Source organism: Rattus norvegicus, chromosome 1 (assembly GCF_021556685.1).
Source record: "Rattus norvegicus strain SHRSP/BbbUtx chromosome 1, alternate assembly SHRSP_T2T, whole genome shotgun sequence".
Lineage (NCBI taxonomy): Eukaryota > Metazoa > Chordata > Mammalia > Rodentia > Muridae > Rattus > Rattus norvegicus.
Window position 1 is genome coordinate 99416370 of NC_141534.1, and position 20419 is coordinate 99436788.

General features: G+C 44.4%; 1 protein-coding gene across 2 annotated transcripts; it reads right to left on the bottom strand.

Moving 5' to 3' along the window:
- Nucleotides 1–3070: 3070 nt before the first annotated feature.
- On the bottom strand, nt 3071–13776 carry Nudt19 (nudix hydrolase 19). 2 transcript variants are annotated; one of them, NM_001004258.1, is given in 3 exon segments: nt 3071–3475; nt 10030–10237; nt 12966–13668. In NM_001004258.1, coding segments are annotated over 3 exon segments (1074 nt in total). In that variant the 5' UTR covers nt 13617–13668; the 3' UTR covers nt 3071–3260.
- Nucleotides 13777–20419: the final 6643 nt, after the last annotated feature.

The window sequence follows — 20419 nt, forward strand, 5'->3', positions numbered from 1 at the left end:
ACACACACACACACACAATTTTGTTGGGCCTAATAGTACATTCGTACATTCATTTAGTCTCAACAGTTGAAGAGTCAGAGGCAGGCAGAGTTCCTATGTTTGAGGCAGGCAGAGTTCCTATGTTTGAGGCAAGCTTGGTCTACATGGTGAGTTCCAGACCAGCTAGGGCTACCAATTGTCTTGAAAATTTTATAAAGAACAACTAACAAAGGGTGGGTGATGTAGCTCAGTGGTAGAGCACCTGCATAGAATCCACCAGGGAGAGAGGCCCAGGCAACCTATTGGGTACAAAATACCAAATGAGACCTGGCTGGCTTGGTGCGAATGCCTTTAATCCCAGCACTCTACAGGCAGAGGCAGATAGAGCTCTGTGAGAATTTAAAAAAAAAAAAAAAGACTACAAAGATAAAAGTAATGAACTTGATCTGAACTCTAAAACAACTTTTCAGAGTCTGAAGACAGCTGTTATTTGGGGCTGATGGAGAAGGCTGTTACTGCTAGTGGGAAGTTATATAAGTTTCTCCAAATGACTCTTTGGGGGAAACAAGCTTCATTCAGATTAAAAACATCAGCAATGAGTTTGGCAAGCAATGACTCAAACCTGTAATCACAGAACTCAACAGGCTGAGACAAGAGGATCAGGAATTCAAAGCCATCCTTGGCTACACAGCAACTCCAAGGCCAGCCTGGACTACACAGGGCTATGTCAAAACAAACGGCCTCAAGGCATGATGTGTGCTCTTGTAATACCAGATCTCAGGTGGCAGAGGCAGGAGATATGCAGTCTGGGAGTTCAAAGTCAGTCTGAGTCACATAGGGAGTCCCTCTCTCAAGAAACAGACATACCTATATGGTTATTATTATCTTAGACATCTCCTAAGATCATCAGAGAAGACAGCGACTTCACAAGGTCAGGCCTTCTGCCCAAGCTCTCTTAGCCAGGATGGAAACTCAAAGGGTCCCATCTACCTCCCAGCCTCCTCACTGACAGAACGGTAGCATTCACCAGGGTCCCTTCCAGCAGTGAGACTACGTGAGAATGAACACTATGGCTAATAATCCTAAGAATTTTGGTAGATTGAGAAGGCACATAGAATATTATTATCTCTAGATCTCACATTTGCGTACTGGGACCTTCTTTTTAAAAAAAACCAACAACTAGATTTGGGGCAGGAGAGATGGCACAACAGTTAATCGAGGAGACCTGAATTCAGTCCCCAGTAGCTCACAACCTCCAAAAACTCCAATGGGGGATCCAACACCCTCTTCTGGGTCTGTGGGGAACTCCACTTATTTGCACTTTCTCTAGACTCCGCCCACCCCATAGTTACCTGGTAACAGGCAGGTAGGTATGTCTGGCTTACTATAAATGGGACTACTTGGCCCCTCCTCAATCTTACTCCCTTCTCTTTCTCTCCCTGCCCCTTCCCTCTCAGTCCTCATTCCCTTACCCACTCTCTCTCTCTCTATGTGTTCCTGGCTGGCCTTCTTTCTCCTCTTCTCTTCCTCTTCCTCCTCCTTTCTCTCTCTCTCTCTCTCTCTCTCTCTCTCTCTCTCTCTCTCTCTTCTCTCTCTCTCTGTCTGTCTGTCTGTCTGTCTTTCTATCTCTACTCCCTTCTCAACTCCCTCTCCCATGCCCTAAATAAACTCTCTTCTATACTATACCTGTCATGTGGCCAGTACAAAGGGGAAGGGATGCCTCAGCATGGTCCCGCAGAGGCACGCCCTCCCACTCACCATACCTCACTCTATCAAACATATCCTTGGCTCCTTTTTCTTTTTTATAAAACACAACACCACTAATATGTACACACACCAATAGGGACCCAAAAGCACAAACACAGAGTTAGGAAAATATGTATTTTATGTGTGTATGTGAGGAATCCCTGTTAATTTAATATTCTCTCTCTAGTCTCATTAACTACTACTTTGTAAAAATATAAAGGTTGATGTGTTTTATATCTGTGTATGCACTATATGTGTGGGATGACACAAGCACTGTGGCACCCATGGAGGTAGGGGACAACTTTGTAGAGTAGGTCCTCTCTTCACAGCTTTACATGGGTTCCAGGGATCAGGCTCAGACTGCCAGGCATGCACAGTTAAGTGCCTTTACCTGCTGAGCCATCTCACCAGTCCATGTTTTTTATGGCTTCCTGACCTAAGCTTAATCTGCAGGACTCACATCAGCAGGAAAGAAGTCTCCTGTAAGGTATTCTCCTCCACAATGCTCCATGGTATGCACTCCAGTGTGTGTGTGTGTGTGTGTGTGTGTGTGTGTGTGTGTGTGTGTGTGTGTATGTGTGTGTGTGTACACATAAATAAGTAGAATGAAAAATAAAATCTCGGGGTTGGGGATTTAGCTCAGTGGTAGAGCGGTTGCCTAGCAAGCGCAAGGCCCTGGGTTCGGTCCCCAGCTCCGAAAAAAAAAAAAAAAAAAAAAAAAGGAAAGGGGAAAAAAAGGGGGGTTGGGGATTTAGCTCAGCGGTAGAGCGCTTGCCTAGCGAGCGCAAGGCCCTGGGTTCGGTCCCCAGCCCCGAAAAAAAAATAAAATAAAATAAAATCTCGATGTCAAAATGAATGCCACTTGGTTTTAAACCACTGTATGTTAATTATCAAGTTGAGTATATGGCAAGACCCCGACGTCACCCTTGAAGGACGTCTCAGTCACTGTTTCCCTACTTTCCTTAGTATGATCAAATGCCGGACAGAAACATGTGACCTTCATGGAGGCAGAAACGTGAGGCAGCCTGCTCACATCTCCTCAGATGCTGGCACAGAAGTGGGACTCAAACCCTCAAGACCCACTTTTTCTAGCTAAAGCCTGCCTCTTAGTTTCCACAACCTGCCAAAACAGAGCTGCCAACTAGGGACCATGTGGGAGAAATCTCATATTCACCCCCTTGCACTATTTAATTAGGTCTCTCTGGATTAACTCCTGTGAAAATATAGGAGATCCGGAGCTCAATCCCCACAGCACAGCAGGAAACCTCTACCCCACGGGACAGTTAGAAGATGGCAGGACACCCCTTCCCAATGTTCAACCAATAAGGCAACCATTGTGAAACCATTTATCTTGGTAACAAGAGCTTTAATACTTTGTACATTCTATACTTGGCTTGCTGTGTGGTTTGACAAATGGCAAAGGGTCCCAAAATGCAGGTGACACAGAAAACACCTCATTGTGGCTTTTATGGACACGTTCCTTAGCTTTTGGACAGGTCCGGTCAGTCCTCACTGACAGTGCACAGGAGTGCAGCTCACAGGCGAGCAGTGCAGCTCTTCTTCGCTGTGTAGCTCTTTGGGTACCCGTGCTCGCTCTTTGACGTTAGAGTCATGTAGATTTCGTAGAGATGGGGACTGTGGATCACAATCCGGTTAACTACTTTGCCTTCCGTCACGATTTCTTCAGTCTTTTTGTCAATAGACATATTCTTTTCTAAGAAGTCTGAGCCTTTCACATACAGCTCATCTCCTGAAAAATATTAAAAATTTATTTTCACAGAGCATTGTTTCATAACCTCCCCCAACATATCAAGGACATAAAGCAGTGTTTTTTTGCATATATTTCATGTTGGTGTTTTTCTTGTTGCTATTTTTTTAAATTCATTTTATTATTAATCCATGTGTGTGCATGTGTGCATGTATACAGCCTGGGGTGGGTACTGGGAACTGAATTCAGATCCTCTGAGAGAGCAGCAACACAGCCTCTAACCACTGACCCTAACCCTAACCCTAACTCTTATCATTTGTATTAAAACTGCTAGGAGGTGGGCTGGAGAGATGGCTCAGCGGTTAAGAGCGGTGGCCGCTCTTCCGAAGGTCCTGAGTTCAATTCCCAGCAACCACATGGTGGCTCACAACCATCTGTAATGAGATCCAATGGGCTCTTCTGGTGTGTCTGAAGACAGCAACAGTGTACTTATATATAATAAATAAATCTTAAAAAAAAAAAAAAAAAACTGCTAGGAGGTGAAGAGATGGTTCAGGGGTTAAGAAGCCCTGCTGCTCTTGCAAAGGCCCTGAGTACTGGACCCAGCACCCACATGGCAGCACAGTACAACCTGTAACTCCAGTTCCAGGGAACGAATTCTCTCTTCTGGCCTCTGTGGATATTAAGCACATTGGTGGTACACACACACACACACACACACACACACACATATATGTACGTAAACATTCATATACATAAAATAAGAGTAAATCTTAAACCCTGCTAAACTATCCCTCTGTAGGGTGAGTAACAACTCTTATCAGGATTATCAGGAACTGAAGAGGCAACCATGAAATATGACAGGACACACAGTGTTTGCCCCAACACTAATCAGTGTTTGCCAAACTACAACTGATCACCAGCAAACCTCCTAATTCAAATAAGCTGACATTCTATAATTTCATAATTTCATAATTATGTCAAATAAGCTGACATTTCATAATTTGAAATGAAAATGTAAAAGTGAAAAAAAATGCATGATTAGAGAATTTTGTTCGTGCCTAGGAAATATATATGCATAAATTCAGAATTTCCAGGTATGATAAACATTATGGGCTGGGCACAGTGGTACACCTGTAATCCCAGCAGAGGGGTAATGAAGGCAGGAGGGTGTCAGTCTGGGATAAACAGCAAGTTCTATGCCAGCCTGAGATCTATAAATAAATAAAAATAAATAAACACTGTGTGTCCTAGAGTTAACATGGACAAAACCATACAGCCCATAGTCACCTGAGAAAAAGTCTTAATCGAAGGACTGCCCAGATCATATTGGCCTGTGGAAGTATTGTCCTGATTGTTATGTGATATAGGTGGACCTGGCTCACTGTGGGCAGAACCATTCCTTAGTCAGTGGGTCCCAAACTGAAAAAAATTGACCTAAGCATAGTCTTTTGTGAGCCAACTAGCAAGTAGAATTCTCCATGCTTTTTTTTTTTTTTTTTTTCTTTTTTTCAGAGCTGGGGACTGAACCCAGGGCCTTGCGTTTGCTAGGCAAGCGCTCTACCACTGAGCTAAATCCCCAACCCCTCCATGGTTCTGATATGTGAAGTGAGTTCGTTGGTTGGAAGAAATGCTATGTGTGGTAAAGCTTGAAGCCTGTTTTGAAGTTCCTGCCCCAGCTTCTCTCAATAATGAACGATAACCCACAGTCTGACATAAACCACCTTCCTCCCCAAAGTTGCTGATGGTCATGGTATTTGTCACAAGAACAGACTCAAACTAGAAACATGTATATTTTATGACTCTGACCTTCTTCCCCTCTCCCTGCTCAGTTTTTTGAGATAGGGTTTTTTGTGTAGCCCTAATTGTCCTGGAACTCTCTCTGCAGACCAGGCTGGCCTCCAAATCACAGAGCTCCGACTGCCTCTGCTTCCCCAACTCTGGGATTAAAGCATTCAGCACACAGTGGAGTGACAGCGATCTTCTTTTAATCACTAAGCCACCAGGCAGGCCAAACCTCTTGATTAAAGGCTAGAGCCTGTGATTGAGCAGTGAAAGGGAAAGGTGGGGCTGGAGGTTTTAGAGATGGAGAAGAGAGGAAAGAGGAGACGAGGAGACAGAGGAAGATGAAGGCAGAGGAGGTGGGAGGAGGATGGAGCAGAACCACGAGGCCTGGAGAATCCACAAGTAGCAAGGGATCTCATAGCTGGGGAACAGAGTAGTCAGTGGTCGATCTGCCTGATCTAGACATGTGGCTTATAAACATTGTAACTGAGTTGTGTGCTCTTTGCACAGGCTTATTGGGGTTGGTGATTTACTGTAACAAAATGGCGTACAATGTAGTGATTAGAACCCAACTAACCTGAGACAACAGTCCTCTGCTCCTTCCCCCACCCCCGAAGACAAGGCTAAGAGTCCCTATAAGTCAATTTGAAAATCTAAATTATTTACAATATTCATGGTGTTGTCAGATTTTCAAGAGTTTTTTAATATAGTAACTGACTCCAAATATACAGAGTTGTTTTACACAGAGAGACTGCTGAACTTACTCAGGATGGTTCTGAATTGACTTCACTATTTACTCAGCTACATCAAATGATCCGAAATAGGAGTACCCACTATATACAACACATGTTAGATCCCATACAGGTCTGCCAGGCCCTGTCGAAAGGTAATAATGAAATGGGCCAGATATTGATAGGAAGTGTACAAGAGGCTTCAGCATTCCATAAAAAAAACCATGTTAACAACAAAGGTTTAAGGAAAGAATTCTCTATCACTTGGCAACAAGCCAAGGAAATTGTGAGGCAATGTCCTACTTGCTCATTATAAAACCAAACTCCACTGCCTACAAAAAATAAACCTAAGGGTACCCCCAAAAATGATATTGGACAAATGGATGTCCTCCATTTTACAGATTTTAGTAAACTGAAATATGTGCATCATACTACAGACACATATTCAGGATTTCAGTGGGCAGCTGCCTTAGCATTGGAAAAGGCCAACTCTGTAATTACACATCTGTTAGAAGTTACGGCCATTATGGGAACGTCCCTACAAGTTAAAATGGTCAAGGAACGGCCCAGCATATGTCTCTAATAAGATGCGGCAGTTTAGTACATATTATAATATAAAGCATGTTACATATCACATAATCTTGCAAGACAACCCCGTAATCACTTGATTACGGGGAGATCTAATCAAACTCTAAAGGAGATGCTTAACCAACAAGAGGAGACAACAAAACCCCCCAGGGATAGATCACATAGTGCTTTATTAACCTTAGGTCTTTAAATGCTAATGAATGAAACACTACAGCTGCTGAAAGACATTAGATTGTAGAAAAAAAAACTACTGAACTAAATCAGCCTGTTTATGTTAAGGATATTCTGACATCAGAATGGAAAACAGAAACTGTTATGCTGGGGGAGGGGTTATGCCTATGTTTCCAGAGAAAAAGAAAAGCTATGGATTCCTTTCAAGTTGATAAAAATCACACATGACAAATCCATCTTGGTGATGGAGAAGAAAAGGGAGACTAACACAATCAACAAGATAGGTGACACACACACACATATATATAATGTTTATGTCTTTGTATATGGAGACAACTCTGAGACCTGTTGAGATTTAAATGTCTATATACAGCCAATAACACTTATTGGGTACAAACTTCTCATGACTTGTTATTTATTACACACCATCCTTTAAGATGGCATAAATGGACATTTATATTGTAGTCTGATTATGTGATCAAACTAACTTCTGAAGAAAGGCATTTATCTTTCTTTATTGGTCTTCATTAACCAATCTGTGCACCCTGCATGCTCCGTGTGATGTCTTTACAGAGCTATATGATGCTTCTAAGCTTTGTGTACTGCAGGATGAAAGAAGAGGAAGCCAGCCCTGACAAGATTCACACTCCGAGATGCTGAGATTCTGGAACCTTCCATTCTGGCTCCTTGTTTGATTCTACCTCAACTACATCGAAGCTGTTTCTTCTAAAGACTTGCTTCCAGAACTTTTCCCGAACAGCTAGCTCACCTATTCAGCCTTTCAGACTGCCACAGTCAAGATGTCAGCTAAGCAATGAACTTTCTCAGCACAGTGTGACTGGAAGGCAAATGATGCCAGCTCTCCTTTGACAAAGCCATTTTCCTATTTCCCCTGGGGCCCCAGAAGGGAATTCTTCACCCCAATTCGGCTAGAAACAGACAAAAAAAGATTGTCATCCCAGTCCCTTATGTTGGGGTGGATGGTTCTGGTAATATTATGAATTACAGATATGTTATCATTTTAAGGAATACTTTACAAAAGTTGTAACTTTGGACAGGAAGGAAACTAGAGAGCTTTGACTCAGGGATTTCTACCTTTCCTTTCCTCTTCTCTATCCTTCCTTCTTAGATAAGGAAAGGGGGTGGAAGAGAAAAGGGGGATATAGTAATATCATAGAAATTAGAGGAATAGACAAAGATCGGTTATCAAATTTATTCTTTTTTTTTAAAGATTATTCATTTATTTTATGTATATGAGTACACTGTAGCTGTCTTCAGACACACCAGAAGAGGGCATCAGGTCTCATTACAGATGGTCAGGAGCCACCATGTGGTTGCTGGGATTTGAACTCAGGACCTCTGGAAGAGCAGTCAGTGCTCTTAACCTTTAAGCCATCTCTCCAGCCCCCTCAAATTTACTCTTAAATAGAAGATTATATAGCCATATCCTACACTAATAGAAATCTTTATAATTGATGCAAAGTTAAAGTTATAATTTCTTACATTGGTACAAAATTTATTTGATACAAATTTAAAGTTTTTATTGGTATTTCTTACATTAATACAAAAATTAAGAATAATATTGTTACTCTTAGATAGACATTGTGCTTATACAACACATTTAAGAATTCAAAGCTTAGACCTAGTCCTTCTGTGATTGCTATTATAAACTGTTTTTAGATTATTGAGCAATATGAGTCAAGGGCTAGATAACAAACTATAAAAGAATGTTTTCAAGATATTTCAATTAGAAATGGCTGAGAGTAGTCAAGGCCTAACAGTTCAGATATACTTTACAAAGATAGATAGTCTTCAAAGGCATCAGAAGTCCACAGAATATGACAGTTAAGGCCATTTCATTATTAAAGATCATTTGACTAGAGACATGTCTGCTCCTGACAGCACCCCTTTCTTGGTGCAAAGAATAAATTGAACATTAACGGAGTTTCTCCAATTGTGACACGATAGCCACCAGGCTAAAATTGCCTCAATTCATCTGCAGACAAAAATACTGTCCAGGAAAAGTACACACTATGGGGAAGAGTTGACTGATAGCTCTGCCAAGACAGGGTAAGCAGTGCTTCCCAATCCTGCTTTACAAAGGTCTGTCAGGTGATCCTGGGCCAGAAGGTTGAAGACTGATATTCCAAGGTTATAAGAAATTAGGAGACTGTCCAGGTAGTCAGCTGTCTCTACAGATTGGTTGAGTTTTAGAAGCTATGTTTTGTGCTTCCTATGTTTTCAGATAATATTTAAGTCATCCTCAGATTTCTGACGGGGTTGAAGACTGGTTATAGTCTCTGAGCCAACTCAAGCTGTTTAAGAGAGATGATATAGATTTGAGAAGATGGTTTTCAGGTGGTATACAAACTAAAACCAAGACTTAATTCAAGTACAGAAGCCTTTAAGCCTTTTAGGTTAGGATAGATGATAGAGTGCTTTATCTAAATTGACAAAATTGATAGGCTACATGTTAGGTATATCTTATACTTTATATATTACATAATTATAATAATTGTGCTCAATTTATACCTGAGAAAAAGAAGCCTTTTAATTGCACAAAGAGTGGGAAATGTTGTGGATTGCCCTGGTGCTGTTTGTATTTTGATGCTAATTCTGCTTCCTCAAGAGGGGCTTCCCCAAGGAGGAGTGGATCACATACTCAGGTGATTTCACGGGAACCTTCTCCCCATTTTAACTGGTCAAATAAAGGCTAGAGCAGTGGAAGGGAAAAGTAGGGCTGGAGATTTTAGAGATGGGGATGAGAGGAAAGAGGAGAGGGGATGAGGAGACAGAGAAGATAGAGGAGGATGGAGGAAGAGGAGGTAGAAGGAAGATGGAGCAGAACCACGTGGCCTGCAGAAGCCACAAGTAGCAAGGGATCTCATAGCTGGGGAATAGAGTAGTCAGTGGTGGATCTGCCCAATCTAGGAGTGCGGCTTATAAATATTGTAACTGAGTTGTGTGTTCTTTGCATGGGCTTATTGGGGTTGGAGATTTACTGCAACACTTGACATAAAAGTTTGTGTCTGAGAACCACACAGCTGAGCAACAATAAAGCAATAAGCAAACAAAAACCTTAAAACAAAGAAGCAAAGAAAAAATATCCCTCAATAGTTTAAGGAAGGATAAGATTTTGTATTGGGCTGCATTCACAGTTCCCAGGAGGCACATGTGGCCTATAAGCAGAGGTTGCCACACCCACAGGCAGAGGCCATATAAAACAGGCTGTAACTCCTGTCTCTACTGGGTGATGCTGCCAAGAAGCCTGGCTGTACCAAACGTGAATACTAACAGAGCACTGGTACTTCTCTGACTCACCTGGGAGAAGATGGATGGAGCCATCAGAAGTTAAAAGTACTATTGGCAGCCATTTCTCGGGTACTTCTAATGGGTGATCCAAACAAAATCTGTACAGCGCAGAGAGAGAGGCAAAGTTTTCAAGTCTTCTCACTTCGTAGAACTGTGGTGGTGCCAGCCAGATTTCTTTTGACAGGAAACATTCAGTTGCCTCTGATGGGGACAACCACTGTAGGAGACAAAGGAAGAAGCTTTGTAAGATTTATTCAGTCATCAGCCAGATCCGTGGCTATTAGATGGGGATACAAGATCTACTTGATGTGAAAAACATTAACTTATCCAAAGGCCTTGCTAGATCTCTCCAAGATGGCATGAGAACACCTCAGAGGCCCAGATGCTGTCAGGTACCCATTGTCCTGCTTAGTCAGGAGGCTGAAGCAGGAAAACTGCCAGTGTTCAGGAAGTGAAGATCTGCCTGAGTAAGATAATGAGGTCCTGTCTCAGAAAGAAAGAACCAGAGGCTAGAGAGCTGCCTTGGTGGTTAAAAGCAGTTGCTGCTCTCCCAGCGTTGGGTTCCCAGCACTCACATCGTGACAGCTCACAACAATCCATAACTCAAGTTCTAGGGCATCCAATGCTCTCTTCTGGGCTCCATGGTCAGCTGCATGTATGAACAACAACCAAATAATAAAAATAAATAATAACCCTTAATAATAAAGAATGGCAATTAAAATATTAACAGTAAGTAAGTAAAATTCTTTCAGTCACAAGAGCTAAACTCACACACTACACAACAACTTAAAAATACTATTTTTGGGCTGGAGAGATGGCTCAGTGGTTAAGAGCACTGACTGTTCTTCCAGAGGTCCTGGGTTCCATTCCCAGCAACCACACGGTGGCTCACAACCATCCGTAATGGGATCCAATGCTCTCTTCTGGTGTGTCTGAAGACAGCTGCAGTGTACTCATATAAGTTAAATAAATAAATAAATTTTACTATAGTTTAAGAGAGCAAAGCTACAGATCTCAGCAGGGTGCTAGCAGGAGGGACATGAGGTGGATAAAGGGAGGGAGCCACTCTATAAGTGGTCACCTGGTGGAGGGAATAGCGGAGTAGCTCTAGAGAATGTCTGGGCAAGCACATCCAGCTTTGTACAGTACTCCAAAGGAAAGGGTAGATGAAAGAGGCATTTGTGAGTCTGCATCCTACATTATGGAAGGTCTCTGGGCATCTGCACCAAGAGGCTCCTGGAAGTCTAGGTCGTGGCAAACTGACAAAGCTATCACACTGCCTGACTCTTTCCTATCTCCTGCTCTCAGCAACCCCATTAACCCTAAAATGATAAAACAAAAAGGGGACATTTAGTTTTATATTTAGTTACTTTTTATTCTTGTGTTTTGCCTGCTTAGACATCTGTGCACCAGAAGAGGGCGTCAGGTTCTCCAGAACTGAAGTTACAGGCATCTATAATGCTTCCAGAAATACTACTTTTTTTTTTGAGTCATTTCTCCTGCTCGATGCTAGAAATGTTTAAATTTCCTTTTCGATTCCTTCCTTGATCCAGTTGTCATCTGGTGACATGTTGTTTTGGAGAATGCTCCATGTGCTGGGGTTGCTGTGGATTACAATTAGAACCCTATTGTCTGTTTTATTTGGGGGGACTGTCGGCGCCAGCACCGACACGGTACCGAGAATCGGGCGAAAGCCTACGGGATGAAAGAAACACACACACACACACACACACACACACACACACAGGTTATCGTGTCAAGCCAGGAGAGGAAGAGAGGAAGAGAGAGAGAGGGGGTGGGGGAGAGCAGAGGAGCGGAAGAGTGGAAGAGAGTCAGAGAGAGAGTGAGCTACTATTTACTTTTGATAGCTCATAAGAAACGTGCTAACTTAAAAAAACAATTGAGCTAGGTGTGGTGGCACATGCCTTTAATCATAGCACTTAGGAGACAGAGGCGGCCAGAACTCTGAGTTCAAGGTCAGCAATAGTCTACAGAGTCAGTTCCAGGACAGCCAGGGCTACAGAGAGTAACCCTGTCTCTAAAAAAGAAAACAAAACCAAACACAACAAAACAAAAAACAGCCATTGAGTTTACTTAATTGGAGTACTGAAAGAAAAAGGTTGAAACAAGTGAACAAGGAAGGCATCCATGCCCTGTGGGAGGCCAAGCAGTTCAGCATATGCGTAACTACAGTTAAAAGAAAAAGGGAAGGGAGCAAGAGCTGTGGCTCAACTGAGATCTGGAGAGGAACTAGCCTGCAGAACACCTGAGTCCAGTCCCCAGTACCCATTCAAGGTGGCTCACAACCTTCCTTAACTCCAGCTCCAGGAGATTAGACACTTCTGGCATCAGTGGGCACCTGCACACATGCGCATCTACTCACACGTGGACACGAAATTTAGAATGAGTCATTTTGTTTATTTTACAAAAGGAAAACAAAGGACAGTTGAAAATATTCTGAATAAAGATGAACTTGAAGCAGTGGCACACTCAAGGCCTCGGGTTCTAGGCCTGAAGTGTAACTGCCTGGTGCAAGGGACACAAAAAAAGGGAGACAGAGAGACAGACTGACACACACAGAGAAACAGACAGACAGACAGAGACAGAGAGACAGAAAGGGGTTAGAAAAGGGAGAAAGATGGGGAAGGAAAGGAGAGAGGGAGTGAAATTTGAGGGAGATGGGAACAGAGAAATAGGAAGAGTTGAAGAAGGAAGAAGAACGTTAATGGGACTGTAATCCTATAATGAGTTCTAGAAACCCGAATTAAAATGACTTAGGACATGAAGCGAATTGTGAAGTGTCCAAAACAGGTAGCTAGGAGCACTGCTGAGCCCCTGCTTAGACAACCGGGTGGGGTTTAAGAGTCCTTGAGCAAGGTCAAGCTTTTGGTCTGGGATAAGGCTCAGTTCATCCCCCCGGGGGGGGCGGATCCCGCGACTCCTACCTTGTAGCCCACCACCTCAGCCAAGTCGGGCTCCACGCGCGGGGTCTCGCGCAGGCAGCACAGGAGGAAGGTGGTGTCGAAGCGGCGGCTGCTTCGCCCATACGGCGTGAGCCAGCCGCCCCAGTCATGCAGCGCCCAGATGTCCGGTGTGCAGTCCAGATGCGCACACAGCTGGAGGAAGCAGCGTGGGTCACTGCGCACGCGCGAGCGCCAGTCCGCCAGGCCGGCCGGAGGAGACAGAGCGATGCTGGGCTCTTGAGAAGCCCTTGCAGAGTCCCGCGGCCTCAACAGCAGCACCCCTGCCTCCTCGAAGGTCTCGCGGATAGCACAGATGCGTAGCGCTACGTCATCTGGCAGCGCCGCGCCGTCCGCGTCGCCGTGAAACAGCCCAGGAAAGGAGGGTTGCCGAGGCGGCTCAGGGCCTAGGCCGAAACGCGGTGGCGTGTGCCGAGGTGCGAACAGACTTACCCAGTCAGGCGAGCTGTCGGCCGCGTCCAGCACGCCACCGGGGAAGACGTGCGCGCCGGGCATAAAGCGCTGGTTTTGCGCTCGCTGGAGAAGCAGCAGCCGGAAGCCGGCGGGGCTCGCGTGACTCCAGCCCGCGGCCAGCATCACAGTGGCTGCCCGCCTCCAGCTGCTCGGGCCGCTCATGGCCAGCGGACTTCAGATCTCCCTTAAGAAGTGGCCGGATCTTAGAGTGGTGTCCGGAAGCCTAATAAATTTCGAGGGCCTGAGAAAGAGCGGCCTGGAAGATCCCGGAGGTTTGCTTATGGGAGGAGCGTGATTCCTGCGCCAGAGCACCTCCTCGAGTGCCCTGCTGTTCGTCAGGGTCATTCTCGCCCTGTCACAGCTGCTGCAATCATCAGCCAGCGACTGGGAGCAGGCGTGCCGGACAGGGCGGAATGGAAACCAGTCTCTAGTTGTGAACCTTTCCCACTAATCGCAAGTGACTAGGACTTTGTCCCCCACGCTGGTCTGTTGTCTGTAGGGCAGTGGAATATAGGAGGTTCCGAGGACAGATCTGAGCTTTGCACGTTCCCATGAACCATGCTAATAAGAGACGAATGGGTGGGGGTTGGGGATTTAGCTCAGTGGTAGAGCGCTTGCCTAGCAAGCGCGAGGCCCTGGGTTCGGTCCCCAGCTCCGAAAAAAAGATAAAAAAAAAAAAAAAGAGAGACGAGTGGGTGGATCAGATGCCAAGTTAGAAACTGCTGTGTAGTTTTGAATGTCTTTGGTGAGTCCCTGTCCCTCGAGGTAGTTTGTCTTAAGTTGTAGATGCTGTTATTGCCAGGGTACCTGAGGATCAGGGAAAAATTATCTTCGTGTGATTAGTTCTCTTTTTACGTGGGAGATGTTTAATCCTAGTCTAGCAATGTTTTCCCTCCTCTCCATCTTTTAAGTGGCCAGAGGACTTGCACTTACGAGAACACCATGACTATTTTCTTTTTTCTTTTTGGAAACTGCTTGTTTCTGTCTCCTTTTTTACAGCTCTTTCTCAGTCACCAACTCTTCCAAATCCCATCCTAATTGATCACGTTTTTTTTTTTTTTTTTTTTTTTTTTTTAGGTTTTTGGATGAGTTACGTTGTATTCTTGGGGATAGAGAGAGCATTTTGATTGTTTTGTTTTGAGAAAGTATCATTATGTCCTCTTGGCTTTTTGGGAACTTGCTATGTAGACCAGGCTGGCCTTGAACTCACATTGAACTCACAGAGATCTTCCTGCCTCGGCCTCCCAAGCTCTAGGACTAGCGGTGTGTGCCAACATTTTTTAGTTGACTTTTGTTGTTGTTAACATTAACGTAAAGATACAGGTGTCTATGTACTGACTGCATTTTTTTTACACTGATTACTCATATTTGCAAGTGCCATTGAATGCATGTGTCTGCCAGAGGACAACTTGTTCTCTCCTCCCACAATGTAGGTCCTGAGAATCCAACTTGGGTCATCAGGTTTAGCTGCAAGTTCCGTTACCTGCCTCCCCACCCCCACCCCCCAGCCATCTCATCAACCCCCTGCATTTAAAAAAAAAAATCCTCTCTCCTCCAGGTGGTAACAGGGTGGCTCCGTGTCTGTAAAGGATGTACTGACAACTGTAGAGTTGGACTCAGTTGGGTGGGCCTGGCCCACAGGCCATAGAATGTACTAGGCCAGAAACAAGAGCTGCAGTGAAAAGAACGGCAGTAGAATGGGAAAAAGGGACTGGTTTAAAGTGCACTTCGGAAATAGACAACACAGCATGATACTTAACTGACTATGCAGAGCCATGGATAGGAACGAGTTAAGTTCTGACCTGCGAGAAGGGTGACCTTCCTTCAAATCCTAGGAGTGATATATTACGTGAAAGTCACTTCAAGCTTCCTCCATGTACTTGGGTAATGTGTGCCAAAGCCAATAAGGTTAGAAAGTTCTAACTACAGATGACTAACCTGTTAGACGAGAGATTTAAGTGTTTTAAGGAAGGGCACATTCACTAAAATGGCTCTGTGGGTTTGTGGCTCTTGTTTGTTTGGTTTGATACCAGCTTATTTTTTTCCCAGATTCTGGTCTCGCCAGAGCAAATCAGCCAAACCCTGGAGTACAAAGCAAAGCAGCAGGGGCTGGGGATTTAGCTCAGTGGTAGAGCGCTTACCTAGGAAGCGCAAGGCCCTGGGTTCGGTCCCCAGCTCCGAAAAAAAGAACCAAAAAAAAACAAAGCAAAGCAGCAGAAGTGGTGCTCATGCATTTATCTTTTAGTGCTAGGAGTCATACCCACAATGTCCCACCTCTACACTGCATTGCTACGAGCCTTACAGTGTAGGCCAAGATGGCCTCAAGCACCTGATTGTCCAGAATTAGCCTGTGGAGTCCTGGTGTGCACCTGCACAGTAAAAAAGAAGCTGGATTTTAAAATTATTTATTCTCATTCTCTCTCTTCCTCTCCCTCTCCCTCTCCGTGTGTGTGTGTGTGTGTGTGTGTGTGTGTGTGTGTGTGTGTGTTCATTTGAGTGTTTGAATTGCACAGAAGTGCCTGTCCCTTCGGAGGCTAAAAGAGGTATCTGACCCCCATGGTCCTGAAATTGCACGCAATGATGAGCTGCCTGAAGTAGCCTCTAGGAACTGAACTCAGGTTTTCTGTAAAAGCAACAAGCACTCTTGACCATGAGCCATTGCCCAACCAGAAACTGGATCTTACCAATATAAAACCGTCTCCCAAGCCATCTCCCCACCATGGCTGTTCTGCCCAGTAGGCTTTGTAGTGATGCAGTACCAGTTTTATGAAACCAGAGATGAAATCAGTACCCTGGACTGTAGCCAAGGATCCAAACAGAAGCAAGGAGTTGAACCTCAACATCAAGAGGTAGAAATACAGATCCAATCTTCTGAGCTCAGAGAACTAATCGCATATTAACTACTCCAGAGCTTGGTGACTTTAAACAATGAGCATTTGTTATACCTTCTGTGGATAAAGAATTTGGGAACATTTGTTTGAGTGGCATTGGCTCCGTATATCCCTGATGAGACGTAGGTCAGCATGTCATCTAAGGCCTGACTGGGCTCGATGGATCCCATTCCTTAATGAGTCACATGACTTTGAGGCCTCAATTTCTTTCTTTTTTGTTTTTACCACATGGGGCTTTCCATTTGGCTGCTTGGCTCTTGGAGATTTGTTGGCTCTGATGTCTCTAACCTAGCCTCAGAAGTTACACTCTGTTAGCGGGGTTGTTCTGATGCTTTGATTTAACTGGGAATCTGTTCACTGATGCTGAAGGTCCTTCCCCCCCAGTTTGTTTCTGATCTATCAGTAAAGATGCCAGTGGCCAATGCCTGGGCGGAAAGAAAGAGATGAGACTTCCACGTTCCCAAAGGCTAGGAGAGAGGAGAGGAAAATCGAGATACTTGTGGGAGAGAGACCAAACAGACTCAGAGCTACTCGGGGAGCTTTACCAAAATGTAGGCGGAAAGGGAACCCGGCCCATGGAAGGGCAGCCCGCAACTGGGCACCTGAGCTGAGGGCAGATTTAGAGATGTCGAGCAAAGAGTAAAGGTAAGGGCATGCTGGAGCCGTTGAGCCAGTGAGGCCGGTTAAAAATGAGCTAATGTGTGTGTCTTTTATCCTCAGATCCACGATAGCTCCTGAGTAGGTGCGCACCTTCCACTTGCCTGGAACTCAAAGCGTGAGCCCAAACTTCCCATGACTCCATTATCCCTGCTGTGTTCTGTTGTATGAGTCAGCTCCAGTTAATAACAGGGAATTAGAGGTATCTGGGCTCATCTTGGAGGCTGGCTACCACAGTGAATTGAAAACAATGAGGCTGCCTAGCTCTTTACCCTCAGCAGTGGGGGGGTTAAACCCAGAGCTTCCCAAATGCTAGGCAGGAATTCTACCACTGAGCTACAACTCCAGCCATAGCTCTCTAAAAACAAGACCACTCAAAGATGTCTATCACGCTTGGCTCGACATTTAAGGGCAATAATTTAAATGTTCCATCAACTTGGGTTGATGTAACTGCTGTATGTGTAACTGCTATAAACAACAACAACAAAACAAACTAAAAAATGATATCTGGAAGCATTTGAATTCAGAAAAATTAAAGGGAAAACCTACGATTTCAAGGGACAACTATGGAAAAGATAGGAAAAGACAGGTCGCAATGGCTTACTTAGGGCCATGAGCCTAGTAAGTGTCTGAGTCAGGCTCTGTCCTGCCCTGCTTATTCTCAGAGTGCTCTGTCCTTTTCTGCATGGTGGGAGCTAGCTCTGTGCCAGTAGCTGCAGGCCCTCCCAGCAGGAAGTGCACACAGGGATTCTTTACAGCATTGCTCTCATTTGTGTGCCAGCAGGGCCACCATGGAGCAGGCGGCTTTCATTACAAGTCACTCACTTCACAGCCAAAAATACTTGATTATTCGGTTCTAATGATCCTTTCCAGCTATCTTCACAACAAGCAACACTCTTATATGACTTATCAGAGCATATGTAAAACCGAAAGAACCGGGGGAAAGTTGTCAGGTCATGTTGCTATTTCCCTAGGTCCCTGTAGTTTTCTTTCAACCTTGAGTTAAAGAAGCCCACATACATTTCTATTATTCACTGTGGCCAACATGTGCAAATTCATGTGGCCAACAGAGTAACATCTGCATGAGGCAGGAAGGAAATTGGGTTCAACATGACTCCATAGATGATGCAAACATTAGAGTTTGGCACCAGACAGTTTAGTTTAGGCATAATAAAGTACATAACAATTTGGGGAAAAAGTTTTCTGGCTTAACACAATCCTGTGTGCACAATGAGGTGCATTGAGAGTCCATGTCACTTCTTCCATGCAGATGGGTCGTAGAGACAGGAGACATGTATCTTTAGGACCCATCTTGTATCTTAAGGACCTAGGGGAGGATCTGGTGTGGTCTTGGTAGCAAAGATCACTTAGCGTTATTAACTACTTCCCGGCTGTGGAAGCTTGAGGGGACTGAGGTAGGGCCTGCCCCTACAGATAGTGCAGGGGTTGCCTACACTATTAGCCACCTCCACTTCCAGTGTTCCAGATGGACAGTGGGTTATAGATCTTTTCCCTGGAAAAGGCAGCCCTGCATGCTTAACGTTTCTGGTTTCCCTAGTGCTATCCTGTGAATGCAAAGACCTTTGTGCTCCCAACAATTCATTGTTGGGTTTTTCAGTTTAAGAGAGTGGAGACACTATGTTGAGGGTTTATTTCAGTGGTAGAGGATTTACCTGCTTTGACCCTTGTAAAAAACAACCTGGGTGCCAGAGATGATTCAACAGGTAAGAGGCACTCTCTGCCAAACCTGGGGGACTGAGTTTGGTCCCCAGAACCTACCATCAGGTAGGAGAACACTGACTTCTATGATTTTCCCTCTACCTTTCATGAGTGCATAGTGGCACAAAATAGAAACTTGAAAAGGGATTCAAGAAAACCTAAAGTAATCTGTGTTAAAGTAACAGTGTTGCCAATTTTGGTTTTGCTTGAGTTGCTTGTTTTATGTGTTTTACCTGCATATGTGTTCACTGCATGCTTCCCCTGTGCCCATGGAGGTCAGAGAGGTCATTAGGTTCCCTGGAATTGGAGTTACAGACAGTTTTAAGTTGCCATGTAGGTGCTGGAATTGAAGCCATGTCCTCTGGAACTAGCCAGTGCTCTTAACCACTGAACAAAAAAAAAAAAAAAAAAAAAATCTACTACTTTTGCTATCATGACCCAATGGGAGTTTTGTAAAGTGGAAACTGCTCTAAATTGTGAATTGCAAATAAAAACCAATTGGATCTGTATCTTAGTTGCTGTTCTATAAAGCTAAAATTTAAATGGCACTTCTCTGGAATTTCCAGAAACACATTGGGAGTTTGGGGGTTAGAATGGATGGCAACCAGTAGGGACCGCGTAGTCCAGCAATGGCTGCCTGCCTGACTGCACTCTGAGAGGCTAAGAACCTGGTAGGCACACAGTCCTCAAAGCTGGATACCTCAGCCATCCCACTGTGGAGCTGAAGGCCTGGCAGATTCCTGGAAAGTCACTGGCCTTTGGTGCACATTAGAAGGCTAAAGAAGCCAGGATCTGATGTCACCAGAAGATCGGAGGGTCACAGGGCAGTAATAGATTGACTTGCTCTCTTTGTATGGGGTCACTTGTTAGAAGGTGACACACTGAGTGAGGGAAGACCTCCCTTCTTGCTTAATCTTGACAGAAACTCCCAGAGTTGTGTTTGCTGAATGATTCTAAACTCAGTCAAGCTGGCAATCGAGACCAACCATCATGGCCCATCTCCCTCATACCCAGGAGACAAGGCCTCCCTTTGTCCAGTGTAGTTGCCCGTCATTAGGCTCTTATTGTCCCATCTATTAGGCTGTCACAGTATTATGATGTTTGCTTTCAGTAATCCTTACTAGATACCGAAAAGGGAGCCTAAAAAACAGACCCTAAAGGGTTAAATTTTCCTTAGGAACTCAAGGAGGGAAAGACTGAAGTTCTGGCACCAAAGGAAGAGGTGCTTGCCTTCCAAGGAGATTTTCACACAGTTCTGAGAGCTTCTCTTGGAGATAAATCACATGTTTCTTGTTCTTGATTTTATATTTATTCTCTCTGTGGGGACTTAGGAAAAGAAGCCTGCAAGAGAATGTCGTCACTGTGTCTCAGGACCTGACCTGCTGAGTAAAGCAGGGAAACTCCAGGCCCCTGATAAAACCAAACTTACTTTCTACACAGTCCATATTTATAAACATTTCAAATAAGATGATGGTTATAAGAGGAATATGTACATATTTCAGACTAAGTGGAGTTCTAGACTGCTAAACTATTGCCTATGCTTGTCTGCCTTAAGCCTAACCAAAAACATGTTAACTCCGTATTCAATGAGAGACCCTATATCAAAGGAATGAGACAGAGAGCGATGGAAGAGGGCACTTGACATCCTCTATTGTTCCCTCTGCTCATGTGCTGCCAAAAGCATTACTACTTATGTGT

Coding starts and splice junctions, on each gene's coding strand:
- Nudt19 (XM_087555183.1), bottom strand. CDS start 13,616: ATGAGCGGCCCGAGCAGCTGGAGGCGGGCAGCCACTGTGATGCTGGCC. Junction 10,238..12,965: donor CTGAGGTGGTGGGCTACAAG/GTAGGAGTCGCG, acceptor TGTCTCCTACAG/TGGTTGTCCCCATCAGAGGC.